This window comes from Diplotaxodon limnothrissa, linkage group LG16 (assembly GCF_057381915.1).
Source record: "Diplotaxodon limnothrissa isolate DT_005_m linkage group LG16, D_limnothrissa_male_GT1.1, whole genome shotgun sequence".
Lineage (NCBI taxonomy): Eukaryota > Metazoa > Chordata > Actinopteri > Cichliformes > Cichlidae > Diplotaxodon > Diplotaxodon limnothrissa.
In genome coordinates this window covers 2,743,214-2,764,266 of record NC_140611.1, presented here as the reverse complement: position 1 = coordinate 2,764,266, position 21,053 = coordinate 2,743,214, and the positions used below count along the sequence as shown (strand labels likewise).

At 42.6% G+C, this 21,053-nt stretch overlaps 1 protein-coding gene across 1 annotated transcript in view; it reads right to left on the bottom strand.

Moving 5' to 3' along the window:
- The window catches only part of LOC146615563 (aryl hydrocarbon receptor-like), a 59,758-nt gene extending 43,457 nt beyond the window's left edge, over positions 1–16,301 (bottom strand). The window contains exons 1-2 of the mRNA XM_085373694.1: positions 16,252–16,301; positions 9,394–9,581 (exon numbers count right to left, since the gene is read on the bottom strand). Coding sequence (XP_085229820.1) covers positions 9,394–9,581; positions 16,252–16,292 — 229 coding nt within the window. The 5' untranslated portion in view covers positions 16,293–16,301. The remainder of the gene's footprint in view (positions 1–9,393; positions 9,582–16,251) is intronic.
- Positions 16,302–21,053: the final 4,752 nt, after the last annotated feature.

Here is a 21,053-nt window from a genome sequence, read left to right as displayed (position 1 = left end):
GGAGACACGAGAGCCATTTGGAATGAATCTATACATGTAAATGTGTTTTATGTTCTGATCATGAAACACGGTTAAGGTGAGGGCTGGAGTACATGCTGGAGCGTGTTACCGCCACTAGCTGAATTCTATTGGATTCAACTGAGAATCCAAAGCATATCATCAGGACACTGAAGGGTACCTTTCGTGTTAATATGAGACACACATGACAAATCATCAGTATTACACGTTGGGAATGAGAATGCTAAACTTCATCATCTTTTCTAGTCTTTGGCTTAGAAAGAAGTTGGTGTGGAAGAATATTTGCCGATGCTTCATCCCCTGCTCTGTGTTTTTTGCGTTTGTCCATTATGCCAGCAGCGTCTAAGCATTTTTTAAAAAAATTTTATACCACACCCCCTGCAATGGCGTGCCCCCCAATTTGGGAACCACTGGCTTAGTGGGAAGTTGAAGGTTGTCAGGTCAACTACAGCTTTTCACCACGCCCCCTTTCTCTCTTTTCTTATGAACTTACAACATATTTATTAGAAACACACACATTTGATCATGTCCACCACTTTATTAACCTCACCTGTTTTCAAATGAGCAATTTATCTACAACGTTTTACTCCCATTGACTCCGATTAACCTGCCACTGTGACCACAGTTTTCACCCTACAGATGCAGCTACACTCGACTCTTTTCACAGAAGCCCTTCTTCAAAGCACACCTGGTTATCTTACCTGACGCTTCAATTTGGCTACTTGAACGTGGGAAGCTGTGGGAACATCACCAGGACTTGCTGCTTGAAGTTCACATGAAATGACTTTGGAGCGTTAAACTTTGATGTACTTTATTTCACGAAGAAATTATTTGTTAATTTGGGAGTGTTTTGGATGATAGAAAGGAGCTCTGTATGAACACTGCTGCTGCTAAACTACTGTGGTGGAAGCAGCGTGCTTGATCCCATCAGTGGGCCCCATGTCAGCACTGGCCAAATGTATCTGGCCCAGTAACTGATAGATTAAACCTGACAAACAAGCACTGACCCTGAAAATCAGGCACTCCCTCATACTTGGCGCTCTCTCTGCCGGCTCTGCAGGCAGTTTTTATTGTAATATGTTGGTGTACAAAACGCAGACGAGAAGCTGCAAACTAAAGGTTCATGAGCGTTCCTTCAAATGTCTGCACATATGACAGCGCCTTCAGCTTATGTACAGACTGCTGAAAGGGTTGGTCTCACTCTTCTTAAACATTTTCTTTTTTAATTAATAAAAAAAAGACTCAAACCAAAATAAAAATAGAAATAGGAGACTTAGACGCACAACTGAGAAACAAGGAACGAGTATGTCAGAGTCTACCCAAGACAAAGAAAACACATTTGAGTTCAATCATTTTCTAATCCAATTATTAAAATTAGCTGAAGTGCACATTACATACAGGAGGAGCAACTACTGACGACTAACTCTACATACAGCCGCTGTCATGGTAAGTGTGGATGTGCTGGGGTTGTACATTCTACTGTGTGCGCACCCTAACTTGGTTGTGGAAGATCTGAGGAAAACTAATGTGAAACGTCTTGATGACTTACTGCTGTAAGAAACGGATATAAAAATGACTCTTAAGTTGGACACATTTGTAACAGTTTCAGTGACAGCAGACAAGCTCGCAGCTGAACACATGAACAGTAGATGGCCCTTTATGAAGAATTTCAAGAGGTCAGTATAGCTGACCCCTTTTAACAACGCTGACCCCTCACCCAGCTGGTGTGCATGCTAGCATTAGCTGATAAACTGATGGAACACGAGAAGCTGGAGAAATACCAAGGGCTCAGAGAAGAGCTCGAGAGGATGTGGAGGGTGAAGGTGACGGTGGTCCCCGTGGTAATTGGAGCACTTGGTGCGGTGACTCCCAAGCTAGGCGAGTGGCTCCAGCAGATCCCGGGAACAACATCGGAGATCTCTGTCCAGAAGAGCGCAGTCCTGGGAACAGCTAAGATACTGCAGGACCCTCAAGCTCCCAGGCCTCTGGTAGAGGACCCGAGCTTGAAGGATAAACCGCCCGCAGGGGCGTGCTGGGTGTTTATTTTGCAACTCAGGATGCAACTCAGTATTCTTCTTCCTCCAAACACGACGAGTTGAGTTTATACCAAAAAGTTCTACTTTGGTTTCATCTGACCACATGACATTCTCCCAATCCTCTGCTGTATCATCCATGTGCTCTCTGGCAAACTTCAGACGGGCCTGGACATGCACTGGCTTCAGCAGCGGAACACGTCTGGCACTGCGGGATTTGATTCCCTGCCGTTGTAGTGTGTTACTGATGGTGACCTTTGTTACTTTGGTCCCAGCTCTCTGCAGGTCATTCACCAGGTCCCCCCGTGTGGTTCTGGGATCTTTGCTCACCGTTCTCATGATCATTTTGACCCCACGGGATGAGATCTTGCGTGGAGCCCCAGATCGAGGGAGATTATCAGTGGTCTTGTATGTCTTCCATTTTCTGATGATTGCTCCCACAGTTGATTTTTTCACACCAAGCTGCTTGCCTATTGTAGATTCACTCTTCCCAGTCTGGTGCAGGTCTACAATACTTTTCCTGGTGTCCTTCGAAAGCTCTTTGGTCTTGGCCATGGCGGAGTTTGGAGTCTGACTGTTTGAGGCTGTGGACAGGTGTCTTTTATACAGATGATGAGTTCAAACAGGTGCCATTCATACAGGTAACGAGTGGGGGACAGAAAAGCTTCTTACAGAAGACGTTACAGGTCTGTGAGAGCCAGAGATTTTCCTTGTTTGAGGTGACCAAATACTTATTTTCCACCCTAATTTACAAATAAATTCTTTACAAATCCTACCATGTGGATTCATGGATTTTTTTTTCACATTCTGTCTCTCACAGTTGAAGTGTACCTCTGGTGCAAATTACTGACCTCTGTCATCATTTTAAGTGGGGGAACTTGCACAATCGGTGGCTGACTAAATACTTTTTTGCCCCACTGTACATGACACAGCCCCACTAACCTGCCACAGCTCAGGAGTTTGGCTGCTAACAAAAACCAGTAAAAACTCACATCTTCTCTATTCTTGCTTCTCGTGAAATTTTTAACTGATTTAAATATTTTCATGAATCACACATAAAGCCCTACAGAGCCCAAATCCTTCTTACATAGCTCATGTTCTGAGCTTCCAGCTTCTCTAGTTATCCCATTAGAGACTACTGACTACTCCACTGCTTTACTTCAAATCCACGTTTCTGAGTTTGCAGCACCAAACCTTTGAAACGACATCCCTGAAGCTGTCGTTCATTTTGATTAGTACGCATACATATTAATATTTTATCACATTTTTGGCTATAATTTACAATAACATGCACTTTATAAAGTGCTACACAAATAAGGTTACAAGTTATCATAACAATAAAGTTCACATGAGTTTGACATTTTAAATAATGCACAATTTTCTGCTCTGATATTAATGTGTAATGTCAGTGAACCTTCTCCTTGTATAAATGGGCATGCAGTAATTACAATACAACCACATCCTCACAGCCTTCCTCTCTGTGCAAACAACCAAACGATCCTTTGCTTTGCATTGACAGCATTAACACAGCACAGAAAGAGTTAATGCAAAAATGAACAGTCAATGCAGCTGCCCCACTCCCACATCTACTAACACATGCTGTACACACCAGCACACATATTAGAGAAAACACGCACGCTGTGCCGCCTTCCTGGCATTAGCAGGGCTGGGGGATGGGGTTAAGCCAAGTAGGAGAAGGACAGAGGATGAGGCTGGCAGAGGGTGCTGACCCCACAGCTCTACCTTTCATTTGTGGTCAGAGAGATGACCTACAGGAAGGAGGGGGAAGCAGTGCACAGTGAAACAGGCATCATGACCTGTCACAAGACTTTGGGAATGGTCACACAGCTTACATAACAAATCCCAGAGCAGCAGTTCTGGGCTACAAAAGTGGGACAAACTGCAGATATTTGCAGCTGTGTGCCAGGTTTATGTGTTTTTCTCCTCATGGTTCATTTTTAATACAATATCAGAGGAATCCACAGGAAGACCCTGAACTTCTGTGGCCTTATCATCATGATCGTGGCTCAAGAGTTGGGAGTTCGCCTTGTAATCGGAAGGTTGCCGGTTCGAGCCCCGGCTTGGACAGTCTCGGTCGTTGTGTCCTTGGGCAAGACACTTCACCCGTTGCCTACTGGTGGTGGTCAGAGGGCCCGGTGGCGCCAGTGTCCGGCAGCCTCGCCTCTGTCAGTGCGCCCCAGGGTGGCTGTGGCTACATTGTAGCTGCCATCACCAGTGTGTGAATGTGTGTGTGAATGGGTGGATGACAGGTTGTGTAAAGCGCTTTGGGGTCCTTAGGGACTAGTAAAGCGCTATACAAATACAGGCCATTTACCAGGCCATGACAATTTTCATTCCTGCTTCCCTTTACTGCACCTGCCAGAAACAGCTCTTTAATAATGTTTTGCTCTCTTTATGAACATTATTCGTATTTGTTCATTTACAAATATAATCCACTAAAATTAAAATGACAATAGCGTGTTCCAAGAGCCGCAGCTTATCTGAACAACAAATACCCAGCTATGGATACAACAATAGGATTATTAATGTTAATGATGACAACAATAACCATGTCTGTGGTTACCTACAGGTCCAAACATGGATGGGACGACTCAGCAACACTGGAGTGAAATCAGGTTGGCTTCCTGTCTTTAAAAAAACTGCAGGAAGCTTTCCAGGACACTGGGTCAGTTAAAGGGGACAGGAAGAGGAAAAAGGACAGAGCGTCCGGCTGTAGGCACAGACGTTTCTAAGAAACCCAGAGGCGTCTTTATTGGCTCAGTTCTGTCATCTACAATCTTATCAACCCTTTGTTTGTTGTAAACACAGTAGCAGTTGCCTCCAAGGGGATATCTTCACTATGGTAGCACAGCTGATCTAACAATTTATCCAAAAAAACAAATGGATAAATGAATAAAACAGCTGCTATGGTCACACCTACTGTGCTGTACTATATGTAGAGCATGGCTAAATGTGTGCTCTAGCCATTTAAGGACAATAGTTATAGAATTGACATCATTTTCCACATTCTGGGATTAGCTTGGAGCTCTGATAAGGCAGAAATGGATCCCCATCAATCAGGATTTGTCCCAGAAGCTCACATCCAGTCAACTGCAGGAGTTTTAAAGTAGAAGGATCGACTAACAGTGACTCCTGGCATACATGGGATTTATTTGACAGTCTTTGAAACTTGTGAAACGTTTATGCTTGTTCTTTTCTATATCACAGAAACCTAGAAAATCGAAATAAAAAGTGGCAAAGTGAATTTGCTCCACTGCCCAAACTTCCAGTCACGTTTATGACTGTAATACTAAAAGGCATATCATGCATTTTAGTAAAGCTGTTGTTGGATGTTAGTAAAGCTGACATCCATCATGAACAACCCACATCACCCACTGCATGAGTCTGTGAGTGGGCTGAGCAGCTCCTTTAGTCAGAGACTGAAACACCCTCGCTGCAGGAAGGAGCGCTTTGGCAGATCATTCATCCCAACAGCAGTTAGACTCCATAACTCCTCAATCACGATGTCATGACTCACTGGACACTGTGAACATCCACGGTCACCACTTCATGCATAATGCTTCCATGTGTACGGACATGTGCAGGTATATATGTCTGTATATGAATACATATGTATATTTAGTGTGTACATGTGTGTGTGTGTACATGTCTATACATAGGAATAGTAGTGGTACAATAGTTATGTTAAGCTATATAGTTTGTGTCTTGCATATTTCCAACCATATCCATAATCACATACTGTGTATGCTACTGTTGTATATAGTGTGTTATCTTACTTTTTTCATTGGTTGTCCTTTTTGGATTTTTGGATTTCCTTCTGTACCTGAGCTGAGGTGACGCAAAAAATTCCCCGTTTGGGATCACTAAAGTCTTATCTCATCTTATCACTGCGTCTACACTGCACGTCATCTGTGACAGGACTGCTAGAAACATGTGATCTGAACTTTTTCAAACGTTAGCTCAGACTAACGGCTGAACCTGCAGCTCAGGTGGTCGAGCAGGTCATCTGCTGATTCAGCATCTCTAACAGTGCTTGGATCCAAATGCCAGACAGCAGCTGTGAATGTGTATTTTATAGCTGAGGATACGGGGGGCGGGGGGATCCACGTGTTTGCAGCGTTAACTCACCTCTCCTCAGACTGAATGAGCCCATTGTAGCTGCTGACAATAACAAAGATGGCAGCTGGCTCGGATAATGCTGTCAGCCAGATTAAATGGGCTCTGTCAGAGCTTTGTTCAGCTCCTGTGATGCATTCAATGCCCGCTCTCAGGAGATTTTTAAAGACACCTTATTGATGTTGAAAAAAACAATACTTAATGAAGTCATAGCTCTCTTAGTGTTTAAGAGTTCCTCTTAACATCCAAGCGGGGCAGAGTGCTGAAGAAGTGGCAGCATTCCCAGAGTGCTGCTAGCTCCATGCTGTCCAGGTCATCCAGCCTCGGAAGCTTCTGACAAGTGAATTTGTGCTGTTTACATACAGCAAATTACAGCTGACTGCAGAGGCAGCCTGGAGCACTGGAGCTGCTTCCTTTATGTAAGAGCCCTGAGCTTGTTAATTACTTAGAGACTGTCCAGGAAGTAGGCTAATGCAGTTAGACAAGAGGTTTTGTCTATAGGCTACACTTTGACCTAATGCTACGGCAATCCACGATCAATAATTCACTGTGACAGCTTGAGGAGATACCAAATGCTTCTGTATGTTGCTAAATGTAGCTCCTGAACATAATTAAGGAAATACGTAAGAAAAGCACTTTGCTTTCTTTTCTTAGCGTACAGCCACGTGGCAAAACTAAGCAAAGCATTTGTGCAAACACTTTAAACATGCTCTAATCACCACAGCTGTAACCTGTGTGTCTCTACCAAACAGCCATTTCAGAACGATGCTGCCTTAAACAAACACTGCTCTGCCTCCATTTCATAAATTCTTTAAACTCCAGGGTTTCTCTCAATTATTCATGTTTTGGGAGCCACTGCATTGCAGCATTCGCCTCGAAAGATCGCCACCTAAAATAACAATGTTTTTTATGCAACACATACCAAACACAGTTCTTAATCCCCATATATGTGAAGTCACACAGACACAGGTCTTAATGAAATAATGAGAACCTGTCGCTGTGATGAAGTCATCAGAAGAAGGCAGTGGGTTCTTGTTCTTGTGGTGCTCTGAGATGATCTGCGAGCTGTTGGGCAACACCAAAAGAGTAGCTTGACTGTTGTGACACAATCATCATGGCTGAAAATAACTGAGGACATTTAAAAACAGCTGCTGCTTTCTGTTCACAATAACGACACATAAAAACAAATTCCAGTTTGTTTCTATCTGGTCTTTAAGTCTGAAGTCATTAGCCGTTTTCAGGTCCAAACTCCGCTTCAGGTCCCAAAGTCAAACGAGCACGGCAACATCACTGACAGTCACAAACTGTCAATTCTTTCATCTGTAATAAAATCATCAGCATTGCTGCTTTACCAGGTGTAACAATGAAGTTTAACATCCAGACATCCATGAAAACAGGATTTATTACATTTAACAGAGATGAAGTTAGCAGGAAGTTAGCTCGCTAGCTTCCACCTAAACATGATATAGCATGTTCTGACAGAGAGATTTCTGTAAATACTCAAACATACAGCTCTGCTATCACTTCCAACATAAATGAAGACAGAAAACTAAACAGCAGTGACGTTTGTAGGGTTACTGAAGTTGGGCTAGCTGCTATATAACGATGTGCTAGCGACACAGCTACGTTAGCATAGCATAAACACAGTGAAGCTAGAGGATGAACGCTAACCTTTTTCCACTCGATAAAAGTTAACGTGAGGGATTCTGGTGGTTAGAGACAAATGTAATCGCATGGCAGGATGCTGTAAACGGACCAAACTCCAGTCAGGAGAACAACTGAGATAACCCATCCACAATACGAGGTTAGTCATTCATATACTGCTGCATGGGCTGTAGTTACATCGGAGGGGTTTAAAAACTGAGCTTTAAAATGAACAGTGGTAATTAATAAACACAGAGTAGTTTGGACCCAGAAGCAGAGTTCATATGTCATCAACAACCGGATTGGTTCACAGGGAAGCAGTGGTTAAGACAGCAAGAGGGTCCTGGTTCAAACTCCAGTCGCAGTTTGTAGTACCAAAAAGACATGAGTACAGATAGAAACAGCAGTCTTCTCTCAACTCTACTGGTTCTGAGTGAAAGACCCTTCAAAGAGGATATTACTGTTCTAACTTAAATAGATGCTATTTTTGATTTTTTTAAATATTAATATTTATTCCCCCTCCTCTTTACAATTTCAATAATATTCTACACTATCCGTTTCCACAGAAGTTGGCCTTATTTCCTTGGTGTTGTGGTGATGTAGTGAAGTGGAACAAGGTCCAAGGACCTAATCAGAACCAGCTCCAGGGATTTTCACCAAAACAAACAAACAAACAAACAAAGTGCAAAGCTGTTCTGCAAACCTTTCACCATCAGTTGCTGAGTAAAGGTCTAACTACAAGAAATCCACCAGTGACATTTCACATTTTTCTAACTTTTTTTATAGCTGTGAAACAACAACTGTATTTTTGATCAGTCCAGTTCATCTGTTACTTTTTTATCAGAGGATTTTACCATGCATACAGATTTCCATCAGCTCATTCTGCACTTTGCAAAATATTCACCTGTTTACAAATGTGCAGACTATTATACGCATTATTGTCATTGTGCAGTGCATACTATGGTTCTGTCTTTATTCCAGCACAGGATTAATACTATATCCATCTGTGAATGGATGAACATCTCACGGCCCATCTGTGCAGAGCTGTACATTGTTGTTATTTAGTGTATGTGTCTTTTCACGGCTGTTTTTACACAGCACCTGTCGTCCACCAGGTGTGGAGCCAGTTTTACCTTAATGCCTTATGAGAACTAGTCCATGAATGTTGCATAGCTTTACACAGCAGCAGCTGGACTCATTTTCATGGGAAGAAATCCACAGAGGAGAGAATGTGAAATTCTACCCATCAGTTTCTTGCAGTAGTCTCTCCCACAGCCACCAGCTTCAGTGGTTTTAGGGCCCAGACAGTTTCTGGTAATAGCATCAGGGAACCTCTTTTTACACTGGAAGTCGATATCCAAAGGTCCAAATATAAGGCAAGTGTTGGCTTTGGCATTTGTCCTGCTTTCAATCACTGCGCTGAGCTACGCTAACCGTTTAGGAATCATAAGTTTTATAGAGAAATACCAAAAACCTTTCACTTTCTGGGAGAAGAGTTTGTGACTTACAAAATGAATGTCTACTGCTTAATGCCATTGCTGCGATCAGAAGGTAACTTTACCAGAGAAGAAACTCTTGGCTCGTAGGTAGCTGACACTTAGGCGGAGGATGGACAGTTTATCCAGACTGGCAGTGACCTCTTCAGGAAACGGCAGCAGACTGGCCAGCCGCTCCAGCTCCCCGTTTAGCCTGTCTCTATGTCGTTTAGATGGATTGGACTTGGATCCCGCAGTTGGTGGTTGCTTCACCCTGATTAGAAAGCAAACAAGAACCATTGGTATTGCTGTAGGTAGATTAGATCTGGTTCTTCGTGTATGCAGCCTGTCTTCTGTATTATTTTTACGTGTAGACTCGCTGTGTATCAAAGACAGACATTGCTCTGGGTCTCAAAAGTGTGGTCAAGTAAAGAAGTCCCTTAAAAATCGACTTTCATTCCAATAATCAGCAGAGAGCGACCACTCCAACAAGACCTCGGGAAACTCTTTCTGACAGCAGATGTAAAATGTGCTTAATACAGATAATAAAGACATAAAAACCCTGCATATGTTTACAGTGCAGTAAGACAGTTTATTGTCTCAATCACTTGGTTAAACTCTAAACTAAGCAAAGTGAATCACATTCTGTGACTTCAAGTGACGATGGGTGAAATAAGTGCCTGTGGTGCGAAGCAGGCAGCCTGAGACCCACTTTTCTCTGCTTCCAAACGAGTGACAGACGTGACCTTGAAGCCGTCACCTTCAAAATGATGCACGACAAGTGATGTGTTTTTGGTGTGTTGGAGCTTTACTGACGACAACGTGCAAATAATATTGTACAGCGGAAAGATAAAGTAGGGTGTGATTGAAGGTAGGTCTACCTTCAATCATTACTATATAAGTGAATTGTGTACCTTGGCTTCTCAGTCCCCTGTCACATTTCAAAAAGCCAAGATGGTGGCCTAATGCACTCCTAGCCTGCTCAGGTTGTTCTTTTATGAACGGTCTATGGTTTTCCAGCCTGCACAGTAAGCAAACACTGGGATTTGTTGTGTGAAGTAATCCTTTAACAACACCCATCTTAATCTATCTGGCTGTGACTGAACCAACAAGCTTTCAGTTCAATCAGATTTGAATCGTTTCTTCCAAGTGACGTGTAACCCATATCATCTACTCCCTGTCACATGACCCACGTCAGCTGATTTGAGGTCCCTCTCCTGATTGGCTCCTTCCACGTCGCGGCAACTCTGAAAACCGGCTGTGGAGGGATACTTCCGGGTTCGACTCCTGCTGTGGCTGTAAGCTCGTGGCGTTTAGAACGGCGTTGGAAAACAAAGTGTTTTCTCCTCTCAATTCATCTATAAACTCATTTCACCTCAGCGGTAAGTGTCCTTAATATCTACCAAAAACAACCTTTTGGTTGTCAGTAACCAGTCGATCGTTTTCGCGATTAAAAAATGACTTTGTTCGGCGGCGTTCCCATCGCGAGCAGAACTCCGGTTCAAAAACCGCTGTTTTTGAACACTTTTATTTACTTAAGCATTTTAATTGGCTTACTTTAAAACAAAGTGTGATTGAATGATTATTGTTGTGTTGCCTTGAATTCGGCTATGCTGTCAGACAGTAGTTTCTTTATTGTTTTTGTATTTTTGTAGCGAACGCTACTGGAATGTATAGATTAAGCTACGTAGCCAAGATGATTAATAATTTAACTGTTGTACATTGGTGGATGATGATGATTCATGATTTGCATCGTTACATAGACTTGCAGAAAAATATATTTGTTTACCGGTAAACTGAATCGAACTTGATGTGCTAATGGACATTTTTCTGACCTACGTGTAACCCAGAGTAATTTCCTGCACTAATTTCCTGCCATTGAACGCATCACAAATAAATAACTCCAACCACATGACTTTGCTCAGCCAATCGGATGGCATGTAAGCCTGTCCCGGCTTCCTCCCGTCAGATGCGTGGAGGCAAGCCAGGTGACAGAGCTGTTGCAGGTGTGTATTGGCAAACATTTGCTTTTCCCGTTTTAATGCTTTTTTTTTTTTAACACAAACTAACTTAGATGCTGATTACTGTGAGCCAGAGCCATAATGTTGTTGTGCACTGAACAGAACGGAATTGGTGAGTTTGAACTTTTAATTGACTGTTTGTATTGCTACCAGCTGACGCTAATTGGCTGCTGCCGGTCCAAACAATTTGATTTTGATTTGACCGATAGTTGTTGAATAACGAATGTTGTGGAGCTACATAGTATGTATGTAGCAGTTGAAATGTTTCAGTTAAATCCTTATTGGTTATATTATATTTAACCAATATATTTATTTATAAATTGTGTGCACAGGAACAAGAATAACTTAATGTATTTAGCTTAATTGGCTGTGATTTCTTATTGGCCTTGTTTATTTAATGCAGGCCAGGTGAACCTTTGGGGTATGAAAGAGGATGGCGAGCCAATGAAGGGCTAGGAGCAGGACTCATTCTGCAATTGAAGCTTCCACTGGTTGGGTAGGAAGCTATCAAAGACAACGCTCTGTCCCCATTTTCCAAATGCACTGATTTCTGCAATCATACACACCATTCCCCTCATCTGGACAATAGCGCTTGGACATCTCTCATGGACATTCAGATAAAACTCATGGACTTCAGTGTGGATCAGTGGATTTGATATTAACATGTGGTGTTTATGGGGGAACCGTTTTTTGAAAATGTGTATTGCTTGGTATAAGCCAGAAGAATCTGCTTAGTTGTCTTTGTGCACCCTCACTGGGTTTTGATTAATTGGATAGCTGCAGCAGGAGTGATTATTTAAGTTTTTCTTTTGTTATTTTTCTTTGGGGTTTGGTTAAATACATGGTACCTGCAAAAACATTTTTGTGTTGTGTGTATTTATTAATTACTGCCCATCAGCTCCAGTAGCATTCCTAAATCTTCTGATTAATGATAACCATAATATTTCACTCAATCCCTAGCCTGTATTAATTCATTAGCACTTCATCAGTGTTACATACAGGTCAGGTTTTTTGTCCCCCTTTGAATTGATCTTCTTCATATTGAAGTGGCGAGCCGGTAGGACCATTTTGTTTTTTTGTTTTTTTTCCCCCCACTTTGCCGTCTTTGGATTACGGACATATTTCCCCATTGTATGAAGATGGACCCTAAGGAGGAATACCTTAAAAGTGAACTTTAAAAATAATATTTTGCCCTTTAAGTTACAAGAGTATTTTTAATGTGTTCAGGGGGAGAAGATAGTAGAAGGAAATTTTATTTTAAGCATCAGTTAGCTAGGACAACACAAAGATTAATGAGTGTAACGGTTAGGGGTATACGACTGTGGAACTCTCTTCATTATAATTTAAAGAATTGTATAAGTTTACATTGTTTTAAAAAGTGTTACATGCTTAAAACGATAACTCAATATGAAGAATGCGAATGAAATTGGAGTTCATTGAAAAAGGATCCTTTTATAATTTGTTTTATTTATTTTTATTTTATTTTTCTCCTTGTTACTATGTGGAGTGGTGTATATTCTCATTGTAAATTTGTAGTTTGGTTTGTGTTAGGACCGGAGAGAAATGTTAATATTACTTTGTTCCATGATTTTTGGTGTCCACTTGTAATCCGGTTGTTCAGTCTGACGTCACTAGCCGTGTCTGGGCCTAAACTCCGCTGCAGGTCCATAAATCAAACTATCACTGTGGCATTACTGAGAGTTGAAAAACTGTCTAAAGTCTTTCATCTTTAATAAAATGATCAGCGTTCTGCTCTACCAGGTGTAACAATTGAGTTTAACATCCAGGCATCCATGAAAACAGAATTTATGACATTAAACGGAGTTAGAAGTTAGAAGCTAGCGAGCTAACTCCCTGCTATCTAAATACAATATAGCATGTCCTGACTGCGGGGTTTTGGAAACAAATTCAAACATACAGCTCTGCTATCACTTCCAGCATAAATGAAGACAGAAAACTAAACAGCAGTGACGTTTGTAGGGTTACTGAAGTTGGGTTAGCTGGTATATAATGATGTGCTACGTGACCGCTAGCGACACAGCTATGTTAGCATAACATAAACAAGCTAACTTTTTTCCCACTCGATAAAAGCATGGCAGGATGCTGTAAAAGGACCAAACTTCAGCCAGGAGAACAACTGAGATAATCCATCCACAATACGAGGTTAGTCATTCATATACTGCTGCATGGGCTGGGCTGTAGTTACATCCTAAGGTTTTAAAAACTGAGCTTAAATAAATGATTAGTGGTAATAAAAGCCGAGGGAGGTCAACAGTGATCACTGACTGTTTTAGGAGCTTTTTGAGATCAAATAGAAGAAAATACAAAACATTAAACATGTTAACAACACAAAAGCCACATTAAACGCAGACTACTTTAGACCCGGAAGTAAGATTCGTCGCGTCATCACTGAACAACCGGATAGAAGTTGGATTGTAGATAGGGGGCGGGGTTTAATAAGAATATTTTCTTCTTCCTGCTCCTTTTCACACATGGTTGTAGTGCTTTATTGATAGAAAGTGTGTTGGTTTGTTTGATCTGTTGTACCAAGTGTGAAATAAATGAAAAGGACTCTTGCACAGAAATCACAGCTTTGATTTATTACTTAATTGTGGGCATTTGTTGTGTGTTGTATTTTTCTTCCATTTCCCCTTTCCCCTATTTAATATATTTTTGGTACAAGACATTGCAGTCTTTGGTCTCATCATTCACACCATCTAGGCTCCATAAAGAACTCTTTCTTCTGCGCGTCAGTCAGTAAACTCATCCATTGCAATAAAACGAGCCCTTCAATAACTTTGCGTTACAGACGTGTTTATTTGCGGCTGTAACTGGTGCTTTCAGACTTCAGTACAAACTGGATGATTAACCAGATGCAAAGAAAGAAAGCTGACAGATCCTAATGTGAGACAGAGCTCAAAGTAAAGAGTACTTTATCCTACATGCCTTCTTTCTATACTGTACTGTCATAAAGGAACATGGTAATACGTGACTTTATTGTTCTAATGTTAAAAAATCCAGTAACTGATAATGTGGATGGTCTTGTCAGTATATATACTACATACTTTTTTATAGTTTGCATTAAAAGAGCAGCCAATCGCATGCTCTGAACTTCAGTGCTGGGTGGGCCTCCCTGTCGGCCTACATTTAAAACACTGAACGTTTCTTTACTTCAATTCCAAATCAAAGCTGAAGTTTCACATGTTTTTGGTTTTTTCCACACTAGCATGGCAACGATGCGAGTATAATACGACTACAACGACCTCTCCTAACATCACAACACATGGATGGATGGAGATCTGTTTATCCCGCACATCAGCGATAGCAGCTTGATATGCAGGCTTGTCTTTTTCCTCTCCCCGTCTCTGTTCAGTGCTGCACCACGTTGTTATTTTCACTCAAATTCATTCTCTGATTTGATATTTTCTGAGTCACTTGAGTCAGATAAACATTCAGCGTTGCTCAGTCGGGAAATGTGTTTGCGTGGAATCATCACGCGTCATGTTCTCCGAGTTAAACAAGCTCGGGGAGTCAGGAAGTCTGTCCCTGTTTCAACACAAATGTAACCGAATGCTCATCTCAGTGACAGTACGTGTCAGCAAGAGGAGAATTATAGGCTGTGTTTAGGAACTTTACTGACACTGAGGCCGTTTTCAAGAATTATGCTGCACCACTGATCCGTTTCTGAGCTTGAGTTCTGTCACATTCATGGGAGTCAAAGTCATTTCAGTTCTTAGGCCTGACCAGCGAAACCACAGTAACCTAGAAGTGCTCAGTGTTCTCATCATTTGCTTCTGCAAAGAGGACTGGGCCACAGTTCCTCCACAGCAAAGTGAAACGGTCATTGCCACTTATCACAAACACTTGGTTCAGGGAACGATTACATTTTCCACACAGGGCCGGTTGGTTTGGTTCGCTACTTTCCCTTAATTCATGAAATCATCACCTAACAATTGCATTTTGTATTAACTGGATTCTGCAGTCAGATAAACATTCAGCCTGTTTAACCCTGACAACAAGTCCGGTTTGTCTGATATTAACATTTATTCGATAAACACGCTAAAAGCTGAGAAATGCGGAAGGGGGGAAATGGTTTTATAGCAGCGCATTAGCGGAGAACTGAACGCAGATGTAACGATTTTAGATATGATGACTAATTTTTAAATAATTCTCCCGCAGCTTTCCCAGAGTCGGATCACATCCGAGCAGAACAAAGGCCTGCGGAGGATGCAGATCATCTCGGTGCCGTTTCCCACAGTTTAGAGACTGAGCGTTTAAAGCTGGAGTGTGACCGTGACGCCACTGACCGCTTGGAATCTATTTTAAAAGATTATTATTTATTATTATTATTATATATTTATTTATTTTTTTTATTTTTTTTTGTACTGAAAGGTTCGTGAGTGTTTGAGTCGCGTTAATGCGATTAAAAACAGATTAGGGCCTCTTACCAAAGGCCTTTTTATAAAAAGATTTGAAATGAAATGAAGCCGAGTTTTACTGAAGCAACAACAAAAACCGAAGATATCTTCAATATCCCTGCAAAAGGAAACGAAAGGGGGAAAACGGCCCAGCTGGTTGTTTGAAGGGCGTTTGACAGAAAATAGCCGAGCAGTCGTCCCGTAAGCCTCGAGGCCTGGAAAACGTTGGGACAATAAAATAATTCATGTACAATAATTCACACAAGTGTGGCGTTATCATTAACAGACAGAAATCATGTTAAAGAATGAGGCCACAGCTGCAGGCCTGCGATAATCCGCACTGAACATCCACCGACCTGATTCAGCATCGTCAGCAAACACCGATTTGTTTCCATGAATTTAGGACGACAAAGAAACAAATCTTAATTACGAAACACAATAAATGTCACGTGGATGTTAGAATAGACGGAGGGAAACCTTCAAAGATGAAACGAGAGAAACTTACACTCGCTGAACGGGTTTTCTCCTCTTGCGTCCTGCATACATGGCTGTTACTCTTACGGAAGCCTCTGGAGAATCCGTCTTTCTGCGCTACATGTGCAGAAACTCTGCTTTTATCCTCCGCATCAACTGGAAAAGCAGGATCGTCAAATTAAAATATGTGATAAAGAATCCGACCTGCCATAAACGAGAACATTCAGCTCCGCCTAAACATCAACTTGTTATGAGTGAGAAAGCAACGCAGTTTTGCTCCTGAGGAAAAGGAGTGCGCACTCTGCTCCACTTTCCAACTGCAGCTCAAAGACGCGCTCCCGGTATTCCCATTTACTCAGCAGTGTCCTCCAATTAGGCTGGACAGCAGTTACGAGATGGACAGCGGGTGCGCGCATTCCACTGCAAATTTCTAACGGATGCGCGCTTCATGGGATTCGCCTTAAATGCAGTTTAGGAGAGCAGCGGGGATGCGTGTGGGAAACGTGCGCGTGCACATAGGAGAGTCTCCTGGAAACACTAGCACGGCGAGTTCACGCAAGCGCGTTCCTGAGCGAGTCCTGGCGTCCAATCAGCGCACAAAGCAGACGCGGAGGGTTATGCGGAGGCTGAATGTGGGACATGGGTCAGACTCATATATGTCAGGGAGTTTATGCGGACGTTGATAACGTCTGTGATGGGACAGAGGGACGAACGTGAGCGCAGAGACACAATATTACCGCAAAGAGATGGAAAGACTACAGAGAGGGGAAAAGGATTCAAATAAGAAAGACAACGTGGAAAACAGAGTGTTGGCAGACAATCAAATAATTACATCATTTCTGAAAGAAATAATTAATATACCTTAATGCTCGTTAATAGTGTCATTGTTTAAGTTACGTTGAGTAATTTGAAAAGAATTATTTTGTGGCTCATTTTCATTATTCTGTTTTCCATGATTTCATCATTTTGCTTGTTAACCTGCTGGTGCAGCTCAGGATGTGACGTTTTGTCAAAGCTGTCCAGATTTACCACTAACGAGAGAGCTTGAAAATTATGTGCAAAACAACATACGAAATCAAAATTGAGGGGAAGAACATTACCACTTATTTTGAAACTAAAGGAAAAAAAATATGTGCCAATAAACTCAACCCCTTCATTTAATTTGTTTTTGATTGAAATTGAATATTACTTAAACTCTCTTAAATTAACTTCATTCAGAAATGTTTAACGAATGAGCTGTCACGGATACAACTTTCAAGTACAAAGTTGTTATGTTTTCCCTCTCCTTTATTTATTTATCCTTCTTATTTCTTTGTACTCTATATTGTTACTCTTATTTGCCCTCTATGTTTACTGTACAAACTGAACTGGAATGACTGGCTGTTCACTTTATAATTTCAAATAAAGTTCGAGGAGGAAAAAAAAAAGATTTACCACTAACGTCCAATCAAATTCTCTCATTCTCAAGTGTTTTATTATAGAATATATAGTTACATAATTACAATGTGAAGAATTAAAATCGCTCTGACTTTGCAAATGTTTTTAAGACACTGTTAATAATAATTAAATGAAAAATGCTCTGATCTGTTTCCAAGCAAAATGTAATTTTAAATAAATTCAATTGAAATTTGATTAAAAGTATTTCATTGAGCTAATCCACCGTCAACCACAAAGATATATTGTTTTACCTTAAAGCTGTGCTCAGTTACTAATAACTCTGTGATGAACAGGTTTTTTCGCTCTCTCAGGGCCGCAGTAGGAATTGTATCTCCTCACAAACTGAGCCCTCAGACGGAGGCTGTGTCCCAATTGAGAGACCGCACGCTTCAAGTACGCATTTTGAGTGCGATTACGTCACCGCCACGCGACGACGGCTGTGCCAATTCAAAGTGTACTTCAAACAAAATGCGTACTGCAAATGCGCCGTCGATTTCCCGAAATATATAAAACGTGGGCTGTATCCCAATTCAGGGTCTGCAGCCTTAAAGGCTGCATTTTAAGGCCGATTACGTCACAGTTGCGCGCCGAAGGCTGTCCCAATTCAAAGGCTGCTCGAAATGCGGCCCTCAAATGCGTCCTTCATTTCCCTGAATTTTAAGGCTGTGGCGGTGTAGACTTCGTGGCCCAACATATCCCACAATTCATAGCACGGCAGTCGGTGTGGATAATTTTTCCGCAGACGGCAGAAGCGGAGCGGCCGAAGACTAAACTGTGAAAAGTAAGTACTAAATATGATGTCACTTATTTATGTGTAAATGTTTAATAATGAAGAACATTAAAACATTACTGTTGGCCACATGTCAGCAAAGTCATGTGACATTAGTGACGTTTGTACTAACTTGGTTTTAAAGCCTTTACTTTAAAATATACGCTGTTCAATAGCTGAGCTTAATCTCACAGAGAATGTAATGATTTATGGATAATTAAAGTCAGTCATATATCCACAAACACAACAAGCTGAAAGTCAGTGATGCTGCTCGGTTTGCAGTCCTGAACATCACGGCACCAGCAGGATCCACTGCACTGTTAATGTGAGCTGTGTTATATTGCTGCCTCTGTTCGGTGGTGTCGAGCCAAACGGACTTTAACGTGTGTTTGAACGAGCTGACGGTTCACTCGTTAAGCTGAAAGAAAGATGCTTTAATCACAGCAGTCACACATGTGTCCACTGCACCATCTTGTTTGTGTCTCTAGTATGAAGCGTTGGACAGCACCAGGCCCCGACATGGTTCGCACCTACTAGCTGAAGAAGCTGACTGCACTCCACGAGCGTCTGGCAGCACAAATGAACCAGCTGCTAGTTGACGAGAGACACCCGGAATGGCTAACCGAAGGTCGGACGGTCCTGATCCCCAAGGACCCCAAGGAGGGACCGGTCCCATCCAACTACCGACTAAAGGAGGGATATTAGGCCCCTTATGTCAAACAGAGTGATTTGTGGCCCCAATAAAATGATTTGTGACCCTAGGAAGTAAGTAACAAAAATATGATATTCATCCAAAATATGCTAGTTCATAGCTCATTGCTTCCCCCCCCCCCCAAAAAAAAGAACTAATTGATTAATTTAAAAAGGTTTTATATCTAATAGCATTATTTTATTTTTAAGCCATTAAAAAAAGTTTGTACTTTTCATGCTTAAAAAACGCCATCTGGTGGTGGGTCAGTGTGCCTGCACCTGTGTGTCTGTGTGCGCTCGTGCGCTTGCGTCTCGGGGTCCGTGCTTGTGTGTGTGAAAATGTGTTAAACCAGAGTAAAAGTGCTTAGTTAAACTTGTGCTTTTGTAGGCATTCGACCGTGTCCCTCGGGGTGTCCTGTGGAAGGTGTTGCGGGAGTACGGGGTGTCTGGCCCATTGCTACGGGCCATTCGATCCCTATACAACCGTTGCAAGAGCTTGGTTTGCATTGCCGGCAATAAGTCGGACTCGTTCCCGGTGGGTGATGGGCTTCGCCAGGGCTGCCCTTTGTCTCCGGTTCTGTTCATAATTTTTATGGACAGGATTTCTAGGCGCAGCCAAGTGGCGGAGGGCTTTCGCTTTGGTGGCCTCAGAATCTCATCTCTGATTTTTGCAGATGATGTGGTTCTGTTGGCTTCATCGGGTGAGGGCCTCCAGCTCGCACTGGAACGGTTCGCAGCCGAGTGTGAAGCAGCGGGAATGAGGATCAGCACCTCCAAATCTGAGGCCATGGTTCTCAGCCGGAAAAGGGTGGAGTGCCCACTCCGGGTCGGGGATGAGTTCCTGCCCCAAGTGGAGGAGTTCAAGTATCTCGGGGTCTTGTTCGCGAGTGATGGGAGAAGGGAGCCGGAGATCGACAGACGGATTGGGGCTGCAGCTGCAGTAATGCGGACGCTGCACCGGTCCGTCGTGGTGAAGAGGGAGCTGAGTGTAAAAGCGAAGCTCTCAATTTACCGGTCGATCTACGTCCCTACCCTCACCTATGGCCACGAGCTGTGGGTAGTGACCGAAAGAACGAGATCGCGGATACAAGCGGCAGAAATGAGCTTCCTCCGAAGGGTGGCTGGCCTCTCCCTTAGAGATAGGGTGAGAAGTTCAGCCATCCGGGAGGGGCTCAGAGTAGAGCAGCTGCTGCTCCACATCAAAAGGAGCCAGCTGAGGTGGTTCGGGCATCTGACAAGGATGCCCCCTGGGCGCCTCCTGGGTGAGGTGTTCCAGGCATGTCCCACCGGGAGGAGGCCCCGGGGCAGACCCAGGACACGCTGGAGAGATTATATCTCTCGGCTGGCCTGGGAACGCCTTGGTATTCCCCCGGATAAGCTGGAGGAGGTGGCTGGGGAGAGGGAGGTCTGGGCCTCTTTGCTTAGGCTGCTGCCCCCGCGACCCGGCCCCGGATAATGCAGAAGAAGATGGATGGATGGATGGATAGTGCCCGTGAAATAACAAACAGGATTTTCTCGCATGCAAGTCCAGGTGATCTTATACAATTAGAGTTTATAGGGCAACAGTTACAAAATAATGTTTCAGTCATTTTACGTGACTATGATTTGTCTGAATTTGAAGATTTATTCTTGAGAACTGTGCAATCAAATTGGTCGGTTATGTGTGAAGGCTCGCTTGAGCTCATAGCTCAGATCGTTTTACCGCTACCGGAAGGGGGTCTGAGGCATCTTAGTCAGATACTCAACAACGAAAAGGTGTGTTTTTTTTGTTTTTTTTTTGTATACGTAGTCCATAACCCCGTGAATAAGTTATGTTTTTCCATAAGTCTCGCCCACCTTCTGCACCCCGATTTTAACGACCTGCAGGCAGAAGCCTTTGGTGGAGAAATTCAACAAAAAGCTGGTCTAAATGATCAAACGCCTGTGGGCTTTAATCA